Source organism: Pygocentrus nattereri, chromosome 10 (genome assembly GCF_015220715.1).
Source record: "Pygocentrus nattereri isolate fPygNat1 chromosome 10, fPygNat1.pri, whole genome shotgun sequence".
NCBI lineage: Eukaryota > Metazoa > Chordata > Actinopteri > Characiformes > Serrasalmidae > Pygocentrus > Pygocentrus nattereri.
This window is the reverse complement of record NC_051220.1, coordinates 44,067,812-44,082,059: the sequence shown is the minus strand read 5'-3', so window position 1 is coordinate 44,082,059 and position 14,248 is coordinate 44,067,812. Positions and strand designations below refer to the sequence as shown.

Here is a 14,248-nt window from a genome sequence, read left to right as displayed (position 1 = left end):
GCCTACCTGTCTGCCTGCATACCTTCCTACCTGTCTGCCTGCATACCTGCCTACCTGTCTGCCTGCATACCTGCCTACCTGCCTACCTGTCTGCCTGCATACCTGCCTACCTGTCTGCCTGCATACCTGCATACCTGCCTACCTGCCTGCCTGTTACTGGATCTGGATCTGCAGCAGCTTCTTGTTTTATGACCTACTTCCTCACTGATATCCCATAATAGCAGGTCTGTGCCTGCAGCCTCTTCCTTTCCCTCGTCTCTCATTCACAGAGCAGCGAAGGCGAAACTCAATTAGACCGTCTCACAGTTACGCTCTGCTAACGGGGTCACCGTCCATTCAGTGAGCTGCAGGACTGTAATCAGCCAACACAGCAGCTTCTTACAGAGCATCTCAGCCTGGATCAAACTCAGAACACACACAACACACCTGCGCGCCGATTACAGGCGTAGACTCATTAAAACGCCCTGACTACAGGCGTAGATTCATTATAACGCGCCGATTACAGGCGTAGGCTCATTAAAACGCCCTGACTACAGGCGTAGGCTCATTAAAACGCCCCGACTACAGGTATACATTCATTATAACGCGCCGATTACAGGCGTAGACTCATTAAAACGCCCCGACTACAGGTAGAGATTCATTATAACGCGCCGATTACAGGCGTAGATTCGTTATAACGCACCGATTACAGGCGTAGATTCATTATAACGCACCGATTACAGGCATAGATTCATTATAACGCGCCGATTACAGGCATAGACTCATTAAAACGCCCCGCTACAGGTATACATTCATTATAACACACCGATTACAGGCGTAGATTCGTTATAACACGCCGATTACAGGCGTAGACTCATTAAAACGCCCCGACTACAGGTATACATTCATTATAACGCGCCGATAGCAGGTGTAGATTCATTATAACGCACCGATTACAGGCATAAATTCATTATAAAGCACCGATTACAGGCATAGATTCATTATAACGCACCGATTACAGGCATAGATTCATTATAACGCACCGATTACAGGCGCAGACTCATTATAACGCGCCGATTACAGTCGTAGATTCATTATAACGTGCCGATTACAGGCATAGATTCATTATAACGCGCCGATTACAGGCGTAGATTCATTATAACGCGCTGATTACAGGCGTAGACTCATTATAACGCGTGATTACAGGCGTAGACTCATTAAAACGCCCCGACTACAGGTATACATTCATTATAACGCGCCGATTACAGGCGTAGACTCATTATAATGTGCCGATTACAGTCGTAGATTCATTATAATGCGCCGATTACAGTCGTAGATTCATTATAACGCGTGATTACAGGCGTAGATTCATTACAGGTATAGATTCATTATAACGCGCACCGATTACAGGTATAGATTCATTATAACGTGCTGATTACAGGTATAGATTCATTATAACGCGCACCGATTACAGGTATAGATTCATTATAACACGCCGATTACAGTCGTAGATTCATTATAATGCGCCGATTACAGTCGTAGATTCATTATAATTCGCCGATTACAGGTATAGATTCATTATAACGCGTGATTACAGGCGTAGACTCATTAAAACGCCCCGACTACAGGTATACATTCATTATAACGCGCCGATTACAGGCGTAGATTCATTATAATGCGCCGATTACAGTCGTAGATTCATTATAACGCGTGATTACAGGCGTAGACTCATTAAAACGCCCCGACTACAGGTATACATTCATTATAACGTGCCGATTACAGGCGTAGATTCATTATAACGCGCCGATTACAGGCGTAGACTCATTATAATGTGCCGATTACAGTCGTAGATTCATTATAATGCGCCGATTACAGTCGTAGATTCATTATAACGCGTGAATACAGGCGTAGATTCATTACAGGTATAGATTCATTATAACGCGCACCGATTACAGGTATAGATTCATTATAACGCGCGCCGATTACAGGTATAGATTCATTATAACGCGCACCGATTACAGGTATAGATTCATTATAACACGCCGATTACAGGTATAGATTCATTATAACGCGCTGATTACAGGTATAGATGCATTATAACGTGCACCGATTACAGGTATAGATTGATTATAACATGCCGATTACAGGTATAGATTCATTATAACACGCCGATTACAGGCATAGATTCATAACGCGCCGATTACAGTCGTAGATTCATTATAATGCGCCGATTAGTCGTAGATTCATTATAATTCGCCGATTACAGGTATAGATTCATTATAACGCGCCGATTACAGGCGTAGATTCATTATAATGCGCCGATTACAGTCGTAGATTCATTATAACGCGTGATTACAGGCGTAGACTCATTAAAACGCCCCGACTACAGGTATACATTCATTATAACGTGCCGATTACAGGCGTAGATTCATTATAACGCGCCGATTACAGGCGTAGACTCATTATAATGTGCTGATTACAGTCGTAGATTCATTATAATGCGCCGATTACAGTCGTAGATTCATTATAACGCGTGAATACAGGCGGAGATTCATTACAGGTATAGATTCATTATAACGCGCACCGATTACAGGTATAGATTCATTATAATGCGCCGATTACAGTCGTAGATTCATTATAATTCGTCGATTACAGGTATAGATTCATTATAACGCGCCGATTACAGGTATAGATTCATTATAACGCGCTGATTACAGGTATAGATGCATTATAACGCGCACCGATTACAGGTATAGATTGATTATAACGTGCCGATTACAGGTATAGATTCATTATAACACGCCGATTACAGGCATAGATTCATAACGCGCCGATTACAGTCGTAGATTCATTATAATGCGCCGATTACAGGCATAGATTCATAATGCGCCGATTACAGTCGTAGATTCATTATAATGCGCCGATTACAGTCGTAGATTCATTATAATGCGCCGATTACAGGTATAGATTCATTATAACGCGCTGATTACAGGTATAGATGCATTATAACGCGCACCGATTACAGGTATAGATTCATTATAACGTGCCGATTACAGGTATAGATTCCTTTTGAATACATGTTAATTACAGTTAATACATGTTAATTGCTTTTTAATAAATGTTAATTAAAGGTAAAAAAAGCTTGTACTGCATGCTTATAACACACTGATCTATTTTAAACACATATTAATGCTTAATAATTACAGGTCAATGCTATTACCAAGTGTAAATGCACCTTAATGCAGGTTAATAACAGGTGTAAAAGCTATTTTGATTAATACATTTGGGTGGGATTTTGGATGTGATTGGGTTTAGTGCTGTCTTTTCAAAGTTAAACCAGTTTGTGTGTCTCAGTAAAATCATCAGAAATCTCTTCTTCCATTTTTAAAAAAGTTTAAAACTGAGAGAATCGATTTCAACATGCTTGATTTAATATAAAAAACAACGTGAAGGACAGAAAGCGCTCTCACGGAGAAGGATACGCCGGTTAGCTCACGGAGATTCCCAAAAAAACAGACACACACAGTGCAGACGGGGGGGGGGGGGAGGAGGGCTTACCTGGCACTGGACACTGCAGTATCGGGCAGTTTTACACTGAGAGCATCTCAAAAGCTTCTGACCCCTACAAAGAGAGAGAGAGAGAGAGAGAGTGAGAGAGTGAGAGAGAGAGAGATAGAGAGAGAGAGAGAGTGAGAGAGTGAGAGAGTGAGAGATAGAGAGAGAGAGAGAGACACAGACACACAGAGAGACAGAGAGACACACAGACACACAGAGAGAGAGAGAGAGAGAGAGAGAGAGAGAGAGAGAGAGAGAGAGAGAGAGAGAGAGAGAGAGAGAGAGACACAGACACAGAGAGAGAGAGAGAGAGAGAGAGACACACAGACACAGAGAGAGAGAGAGAGAGAGAGAGAGAGAGAGAGAGAGACAGAGAGAGAGAGAGAGAGAGAGAGAGGGAGAGAGAGAGAGGGAGAGAGAGAGAGGGAGAGAGAGAGACAGAGAGAGAGAGAGAGAGAGAGAGAGAGAGAGAGAGAGAGAGAGAGAGAGAGAGAGAGAGAGAGAGAGAGTGTGAGAGAGAGAGAGAGAGAGAGTGTGAGAGAGAGAGAGAGAGAGAGAGTGTGAGAGAGAGAGAGAGAGAGAGAGTGTGAGAGAGAGAGAGAGAGAGAGAGTGTGAGAGAGAGAGAGAGAGAGAGAGAGAGAGAGAGAGAGAGAGAGAGACAGACACAGAGAGAGACAGAGAGAGAGAGAGAGAGAGAGAGAGAGAGAGAGAGAGAGAGAGAGAGACAGAGAGAGAGAGACAGAGAGACAGAGAGAGAGAGAGAGAGAGAGAGAGAGAGAGAGAGACACAGACACAGAGAGAGAGAGAGAGAGAGAGAGAGAGAGAGAGAGACACAGACACAGAGAGAGAGAGAGAGAGAGAGAGAGAGAGAGAGAGAGAGAGAGAGAGAGAGACAGAGACAGAGAGAGAGAGACAGAGAGAGAGAGAGAGAGACAGAGAGAAAGAGAGAGAGAGAGAGAGAGAGAGAGAGAGAGAGAGAGAGAGAGAGAGAGAGACAGAGAGAGAGAGACAGAGAGACAGAGAGAGAGAGAGAGAGAGAGAGAGAGAGAGAGACACAGACACAGAGAGAGACAGAGAGAGAGAGAGAGAGACAGAGAGACAGAGAGACAGAGAGACAGAGAGAGAGAGAGAGACATTATGATCTTTACTCGTTTATGAGCTCTTTCTGTAAACAGTGAAATAAACTCTCCATCACTGCTGACCTGCATATCACACGGCCTGTGCTTTGCTAGCGAGCGACAGTTCAGCGACAATGGAAACAGGAAGGAGACAATAGAAAAACAGTTCTGACAGTTCTGTCCCTGAAGACTTCAGGGACAGTCCAGGGACAGAGGGGACAGTGAGAACATTGGGGGCATTTTGGGAACAGTGAGGGAAGTGACGACTGTTCAGGGACAGTGGGAACAGTTTGAGAACAGTAAGAACAGTTCAGGACCACTGGGAGTGAAGACAGTTGGAGAACAGGTCAGGGACAGTGGGAAAAGGTCAGGGACAGTGGGAAAAGGTCAGGGACAGCGACAACAGCAATTCAGAGACACTGGAAACATTAGGAACGGTTGGGAGACAGTGGGAACAGTACAGGCAGTTCAAGCACAGTGGGAATAGTAAACTGCTCCAACATAGCTGTCAGTACAGTGTGGTCAGTACAGTGTGGTCAGTACAGTGTGGTCAGTGAAACACTTGCAGAGAAATACTGAGTTTTACTGCCGGCCAGTGCAGAGACAGTAAATAAAGGAACAGCTGTGACTTCAAGGTCAAATACTGTTTCAAGAACAGACTAGTGTGTGTGTGTGTGTGTGTGTGTGTGTGTGTTGGGGGCAGGGTTTGGCTGTGCTGCAAGAACACCCACCCGATCCATCTTGTTGCCACCCTGCTATCAGGAGGACTTAAGACCTTCAGACAAATCATCTCCTCACCCTCCGAGGAACAAACCCAAACACGCAGACTGAGCCGAACATCATCAGTTACAAACGGACGTTCTGACAGCCCGAATACGAAGAGGCAGCCTCAGTCGCAGCTCCGTCTGCGCAGAACGACCCGCAGAAATACGCAAGCCTTCAGCTCCATAAGCCATTTTCAGCAACTGTTAAAGGAAAATCAAGGACAGGAACTCAAATATATCACGGATTTTTCATGCTATGTTCCTTTATGTTTGTTTGGTCCGCGGTTAAGAGTTCAACGCGACAGCTGACAACAGGTCGGTCAGCAGAGCTTAAAGGATGCCCTGGAAAATGCAGTCTCATCTTTAGCATCAGTAATCAGTAAAACTCCTCGATACTGATAAATGTGATAAGAGGAACATAAAATCAGCTATTAATGACCTTTTAATGAACTATTACACAGTTATAAGACAGCAAGGATGTAATATTGACAAAACTCATTAAACACAAAATATTTGAAAAAATGATTAAATCATTTGAAATAACATGCAGGGTTGGGATGCAACAGAGTACAAAGTACAGAATTCTTTATTAAATACATACACACTGAATAAAAAGGTACATATACACACACACACTTCTTCTTCTTCTTCTTCTTCTTCTTCTTCTTCTTCTTCTTCTTCTTCTTCTTCTTCTTCTTCTTCTTCTTGCTGCTCCCTTTAGGGGTCTCCACAGCGGATCATCTGCCTCCATCGCGCCCCTATCCACTGCCTCCTCTACTTTCACACCAACCACCTCCATGTCCACCTTCACTACATCCATAAACCTTCTCTGAGGTCTACCTCTTCTCCTTCTACCCAGCAGCTCCATCTCCAACCTTCTTTGCCCAATATATCCACTATTCCTCCTCAACACATGTCCAAACCATCTCAACCTGGCCTCTCTGGCTTTATCTCCAAACTGCTCCACCTTCACCGTCCCTCTGATCTGCTCATTTCTAATCTTGTCCATCCTTGTCACTCCCAATGAAAATCTCAGCATCTTCATCTCCGCCACCTCCAGCTCAGCCTCCTGTCTTTTAGACAGAGCCACAGTCTCCAAACCAAACATCATAGCAGGACGCACTGCTGTCTTGTAGACCTTCCCTTTCACTCTTGCTGCTATCCTTCTGTCACACATCAGCCCTGACACCCGTCTCCACCCACTCCATCCTGCCTGCACCCTCTTCTTCACCTCTTTTCTACACTGTCCATTGCTCTGGATGGTTGACCCAACATATTTGAAGCCATCCACCTTTACGACCTCTACTCCTTGCATCTTCACCTTTCCACCCGCCTCCCTCTCATTCACAGACATGTATTCCGTCTTGTCTCTACTGACCTTCATTCCTCTCCTCTCCAGTGCAAACCTCCACCTCTCCAGATTCTCTTCCACCTGCTCTCTACTCTCACCACAGATTACAATGTCATCTGTAAACATCATGGTCCATGGAGCCTCCTGCCTGACCTCATCTGTCAACCTTTCCATCACCATTGCAAACAAGAAGGGGCTCAAAGCTGATCCCTGATGTAACCCTACCTTCACCTTGAAACCATTTGTCACTCCAACTGCACACCTCACCACTGTCTCACTATCCTCATACATGTCCTGCACCACCCTAACATACTTTTCAGCTACACCTGACTTCCTCATACAGTACCACAGTTCCTGTCTTGGCACCCTATCATCTGCCTTCTCTAGATCCACAAAGACACAATGCAGCTCCTTCTGACCTTCTCTGTACTTCTCTACCAACACTCTCAATGCAAAACTGGCATCTGTGGTGCTCTTTCTGGGCATGAAACCAAACTGCTGCTCACTGATCTGGACCTCTCGCCTTCGCCTTGCTTCCACAACTCTTTCCCATACCTTCATGGTGTGGCTCATCAACTTTATACCTCTGTAGTTACTGCAGCTCTGCACATCACCCTTGTTCTTAAAAATGGGGACCAGTGCACTGCTTCTCCACTCATCAGGCATCCTCTCACTCTCCGGGGTTTTGTTAAACAACCTGGTTAAAAAGTCCACTGCCTTCTCTCCTAAACATCTCCATACCTCCACAGGTCTGTCATCTGGACCAACTGCCTTTCCATTCTTCATCCTTTTTAAAGCTGCCCTCATGTCCACTTTACTAATTCTCTGCACTTCCTGATCCTCTATCTCTCCCCCGTTGTCCTCCTCTCTCTCTCGTTTACCTCATTCATTAGTTCTTCAAAGTCCTCCTTCCATCTACTCAACACTCTCTGTTCACTCACTAGTACATTTCCCTCTCTATCCTTTATCAGCCTAACCTGCTGTACATCCTTTCCAGCTCTATCTCTCTGTTTAGCCAAGTCCTTTACTCCTTCTTTACTGTCCAGCCTCTCATACAGCTCATCATAGGCCTGAGCCTTTGCCTTTGCCACCATTCTTTTCGCTATACGACCAGCCTCACGGTACTCCTGCCTACTTCCTTCATCTCTCTGGTTATCCCACTTTTTCTTAGCTGCCTTCTTCTTCTGAATACTCTCCTGGACTTCCTCATTCCACCACCAACTTTCCTTGTCTTCTTTCCTCTGACCAGACGAAACATCCAACACATTCTTGCCAGTTTCTCTCACCACCTTAGCTGTAGTTTCCCAGTCCTCAGGTAGCTCCTCACTGCCCCCAAGGGCCTGTTGCAATTTTTCCCTGAACTGCCTGCAACCATCCTCCTCCTTCAGCTTCCACCATCTAATCTTTGGCTCTGTCTTCACTCTCTTCCTCTTCTTTGTTTCTAACCTCATTCTACAGACAACCACCCTATGCTGCCTTGCTACACTTTCCCCTGGCACCACTTTACAATCTCCAATCTCCTTTAGGTGGCATCTCCTGCTAAGGATATAATCCACCTGTGTGCACCTCCCTCCACTCTTGTATGTCACCCTGTGTTCTTCCCTCTTGTGAAAATACGTGTTCACCACAGCCATTTCCATTCTCTCTGCAAAATCTACAACCATCTGACCTTCTGCATTTCTGTCTTTCACACCATACATTCCCAGCACCTCTTCATCCCCTCTGTTCCCTTCACCAACATGTCCATTGAAGTCTGCACCAATCACCAATCTCTCCTCTCTAGGGACACCATCTACCACTTCATCCATCTTACTCCAGAATTCCTCTTTCTCCTCTAACTGACAACCAACCTGTGGTGCTTATGAACTGACCACATTCAAAATCACACCATCAACCTCCAACTTCAGGCTCATGATCCCGTCTGACACTCTCTTTACATCCAGAACACTTTTCCCAAGCTGCTCCTTTAGGATTATCCCTACTCCATTTCTCTTCCTCTCTACACCATGATAGAACAGTTTGAATCCACCTCACATGTTCCTGGCCTTGCTTCCTTTCCATCTGGTCTCCTGGACACACAGAATATCTACCTTCCTTCTCTCCATCATGTCTGCAAGCTCTCTGCCTTTACCAGTCATTGTCCCTCTGTTCAGAGTTCCTACTCTAACCTCCACACTCCTGCCTTTCCTTCTCTCTCGCTGCCGTCTAACCCGCCTTCCTCCTCTCCTCTCTGATGGTTTTCGACCTACAGTAGTCCAATTTCCACCGGCACCCTGCTGGTCAACAGCACCGGAGGCGGCCGTTGTTAACCCGGGCCTCGACCGATCCGGTATGGCATTTGTGATCCGCATGATAGTTTTGGCACAAGTTTTATGCCGGATGCCCTTCCTGACGCAACCCTCACCATTTATCCGGGCTTGGGACCAGAAGTACACAGAGTGCACCCCTAATGGCTGGTTTATTATATATATATATATATATATATATATATATATATATATATATATATATATATATATATATATATACATATATACACACACACACACACACACACACACACACACACCTACCTCTGGAAGAAACGGCATAAATACTTGTTTATTAACGAGCAAGAGACATTAAACAGTTTGAAAGCAATATTTCACTGAACATATCGAAACTTATCAAGTCTGAATTGTTCACAGTGGCGGTGATAGGAACCAGACGTCCGCCTCTAAAAGCTCCTTACAGAAAGTAAAACGTCTATATATTTGTGTTGTAGTGATGCATGTGTGGAATTCCCCTTTAACAGCTCCAGTGCTAAAACCAAACAAGGTCGTGATCTACATCCGTCAGGTCAGCCTGGAGGCCTTTCGTGATCTAACGTGGTTTGGCCTCTGCCTGTAACTGCTCCCTATTCATTGCTCCACTCGTCGCTGAAATCTACTCGTCGTTCTTCTACTCAGCTCCTGTGATCTCTGATCTCTGAAGGTTCTCTGAAGCTAAGCGTGTCTCCAGCAGGAGGTTAAACCAGGTCCAAGAAAGCAGAGAAGGTTAATTTATGGAGTCCACTGAGGTTCTACAGTTCCCTTCAGGACTCTCGCTGATTACTTTAACATTCAGCTCTGAAAAGGAAAGGAAATTCTGCATGAAGTGAATGTCTGGAGATGAGAGGAAGTGCAGAGTCCGGTGGAAACAGAACTCTTTAGCCCCACCTTTAATCCTCCATATACAAGACAGTCCGATTTCTACCAGATTTATTTCCCAAACCGAAGTGCTGAGACCATCACACACGAGATAAACCCTCAGAACATACACTGTCCATCAAACGTTTGGAGACTCCCAGCTTTCCAAAATCACTTAACACAAAATAAAGAGTTCAGAAAACGATCAAATCATCATTTAGACTTTAGACTAAAAACGCTCTTCATAGAGAAAGACTGATGATTAGCTGAGTGTGGGAAATATACACATATATATATATATATATATAAGCAGTGGATATAAGACGTCTGCACAGTCGAGATGTGAGTTAGTTAAGAGTCTAAGGTGAGTATTGAGTCCAAGTCAAGTCACCTGTCAGTGTAGAGTAGAGTTGTGAGTCAATGAAGTGTAAGTCTGAGTCAAGTCAAGAGTCAGATCAAGGCAAGTTTGAGTCAAGTCACAAGTCTGTTAAGGATAAGTCTGAGTCAAGTATTGAGTCAGTTAAAGGTGAATCAGAATTGCAAGTCAGATCAAGGCAAGTCTGAGTCAAGTCATGAATCAGATCAAGGCAAGTCTGAGTCAAATCACAAGGCAGTTAAGGTCAAGTCTGAGTCATGTTACAACTCAGTTAGGGGCAAGTCTAAGTCAAATCATGAGTTAATTACAGCAAAGCTGAGTCATGTCATGAGGCAGTTAAGGGCAAGTCTGAGTCAAATCATGAATTAGTTTAGGCCAAGTCTGAGGCAAGTCACAAGTCAGAGTGGAGTCTGGGACTGAGAGTGAAATGACAAGTCACTCAAGAGCGAGTCAGAGCCGAGTCTCGAGTCAGTCAGAGTGGTTTAGGATAGGAACCAGACGTCCACCTCTAACAGCTCCCTCACAGACAGTGATCAGGTCACTGCTGGGCTGAATAAAGACTGTTGTTCTGAGTAATAGGTAACGACAACTTGTACTTTTTTGAGTTACTACCCCAACACTGCTCAGAAGGCACATGGGCAAGACTATCGGACTGCAACATCCAAAACTCCCCATGAGGAGAAGGTCTGATCAGGAGCATGAATGACTGCTTTGTTCTAGTTTTGTCGTTACATAAACCCAATAAAAGCTCTCCCAGTGGCTACAGAGGTAAAAGCTGGAAGATCTACAGGAGCAGGTTTGTCTTTCTCTGGGAAAAACCCCTAAAAGCGCAACGAGATCTCAGCAGCGTCGCCACGACGCCGGCCGATTCATCAGGAACAGAGATTCAGTGCAAGTCTTTCATCACGAATAATCAGTTTATCCAGAACAGCCCCTTCAGAGCCAATAAGAACACTGGAACTTCACAGGATCTCTCAGAGGAGCTCAGCCGGTCCCACAGTAACGAGATACGCAGATCCGGCAGCAGAAGAAACAGAGGAGCGCAGTGGAGGAATCTCTGTAGAACCGAGAACGGACGGAGAACAGAAGAACTCGGCTCTTCTCAAACTGGAGCTCCTGGGTGGATCAGACTGGATGTTCTGATTTGATTTCTCTCACTCACAAACACAACCTATAATATCTTATAATAAGGATCACATCACACACCTGTCAAAAATAATCCACAGCCATAAGGAGACACACAGAAATTCTCTCACTTCAGTCAAAATGTGGAAAAACATTATAATACGGAAAAATTACTGCAATGATGTATAATAATGAAAGAAATCATAACACAGCGCATCATGTGTTTAAAATAATATATAATATACACAACTCTCATAAATCACTGTTAATTCAAACACGCTAAGCTTTGAAGCCATGGTTGTTAAAAGTATTTATAGCCATGTTATGTATAGCCCTGCCTTAAGATGGCTTTATTAACGTGTTACGAACGTGTTCATAAGCATTGTCGGCTCTACTGCACTTCTCTCCTGTTACTTTTATAATTTGTTTTTCATGCTTTAATTTTGATTATGTTACTTTTTATATTTTATCCTCTCATTCAACAGTAGAAGCCGTATCGCCCCCTACGCTTCCTGTAGTGTATTACAGTCTGTCAGAGCGACTGTGTGGATCATATGAACATTATAGAGCTTTTTAAATGAAACAGTAGAAGCCGTATCGCCCCCTACGCTTCCTGTAGTGTATTACAGTCTGTCAGAGCGACTGTGTGGATCATATGAACATTATAGAGCTTTTTAAATGAAACAGTAGAAGCCGTATCGCCCCCTACGCTTCCTGTAGTGTATTACAGTCTGTCAGAGCGACTGTGTGGATCATATGAACATTATAGAGCTTTTTAAATGAAACAGTAGAAGCCGTATCGCCCCCTACGCTTCCTGTAGTGTATTACAGTCTGTCAGAGTGACTGTGTGGATCATATGAACATTATAGAGCTTTTTAAATGAAACAGTAGAAGGCGTATCGCCCCCTACGCTTCCTGTAGTGTATTACAGTCTGTCAGAGCGACTGTGTGGATCATATGAACATTATAGAGCTTTTTAAATGAAACAGTAGAAGCCGTATCGCCCCCTACGCTTCCTGTAGTGTATTACAGTCTGTCAGAGCGACTGTGTGGATCATATGAACATTATAGAGCTTTTTAAATGAAACAGTAGAAGCCGTATCGCCCCCTACGCTTCCTGTAGTGTATTACAGTCTGTCAGAGCGACTGTGTGGATCATATGAACATTATAGAGCTTTTTAAATGAAACAGTGGAAGCCGTATCGCCCCCTACGCTTCCTGTAGTGTATTACAGTCTGTCAGAGCGACTGTGTGGATCATATGAACATTATAGAGCTTTTTAAATGAAACAGTAGAAGCCGTATCGCCCCCTACGCTTCCTGTAGTGTATTACAGTCTGTCAGAGCGACTGTGTGGATCATATGAACATTATAGAGCTTTTTAAATGAAACAGTAGAAGCCGTATCGCCCCCTACGCTTCCTGTAGTGTATTACAGTCTGTCAGAGCGACTGTGTGGATCATATGAACATTATAGAGCTTTTTAAATGAAACAGTAGAAGCCGTATCGCCCCCTACGCTTCCTGTAGTGTATTACAGTCTGTCAGAGCGACTGTGTGGATCATATGAACATTATAGAGCTTTTTAAATGAAACAGTGGAAGCCGTATCGCCCCCTACGCTTCCTGTAGTGTATTACAGTCTGTCAGAGCGACTGTGTGGATCATATGAACATTATGGAGCTTTTTAAATGAAACAGTAGAAGCCGTATCGCCCCCTACGCTTCCTGTAGTGTATTACAGTCTGTCAGAGCGACTGTGTGGATCATATGAACATTATAGAGCTTTTTAAATGAAACAGTAGAAGCCGTATCGCCCCCTACGCTTCCTGTAGTGTATTACAGTCTGTCAGAGCGACTGTGTGGATCATATGAACATTATAGAGCTTTTTAAATGAAACAGTAGAAGCCGTATCGCCCCCTACGCTTCCTGTAGTGTATTATAATGTATTGTAGTGTATTGTGTTGTAGTGTGTTGTAGTGTGGTGTAGTGTACTGTAGTGTGTTGTAGTGTAGTGTGTTGTAGTGTAGTGTAGTGTGTTGTAGTGTAGTTTAGTGTGTTGTAGTGTACTGTAGTGTGTTGTAGTGTACTGTAGTGTGTTGTAGTGTACTGTAGTGTGTTGTAGTGTGTTGTAGTGTAGTCTAGTGTAGTATAGTGTATTGTAGTGTAGTATAGTGTAGTGTGTTGTAGTGTGTTGTAGTGTGTTGTAGTGTGTTGTATTGCACTGTTCTGTGTTCCACTCGGTTCCTTCTCTCTCTGTATCAGTGACTGTGGTTCTAGCAGTATCTGAGCTCAGGACCGTCTCTCTCTAAACGACTGGTAACTAGCAGAGAGACTTTCTCTAGACAGACAGACTCTTCCTGAACGTCGCTGTGGATCAGAGCGTCTGCTAAACGCTGGAAATGGAAATGCAGAGACATTCCAGAACGAAAAAATCTCATGACGAATAAACATTAAACTGACAACAGGAAGGAAAAATTCTGCATCACCGGACAGCTCACTGCGGGGAATAGAGTAAAAACCAGGACTGGAGACTTAGGTTAAGGATCGGAGCGTGGAGCGTGGGGCGTGGGGCGGGGAGCGTGGGGCGTGGGGCGTGGGGCGTGGAGCGTGGAGCGGGGAGCGGGGAGCGTGGAGCGGGGAGCGGGGAGCGTGGGGCGGTGGAGCGGGGAGCGTGGAGCGTGGAGCGGGGAGCGGGGAGCGTGGGGCGGGGAGCGGGGAGCGGGGAGCGTGGAGCGGGGAGCGGGGAGCGTGGGGCGGTGGAGCGGGGAGCGTGGAGCGTGGAGCGGGGAGCGTGGGGCGGGGAGCGGGGAGC

At 44.8% G+C, this 14,248-nt stretch overlaps 1 protein-coding gene across 1 annotated transcript in view; it reads right to left on the bottom strand.

The window, feature by feature from the left end:
• Positions 1-14,248, bottom strand: part of smyd3 (SET and MYND domain containing 3) — a 254,485-nt gene that overhangs the window by 210,541 nt on the left and 29,696 nt on the right. The window contains exon 2 of the mRNA XM_037541707.1: positions 3,538-3,601. Within this exon, the coding sequence (XP_037397604.1) occupies positions 3,538-3,601 (64 nt within the window). The remainder of the gene's footprint in view (positions 1-3,537; positions 3,602-14,248) is intronic.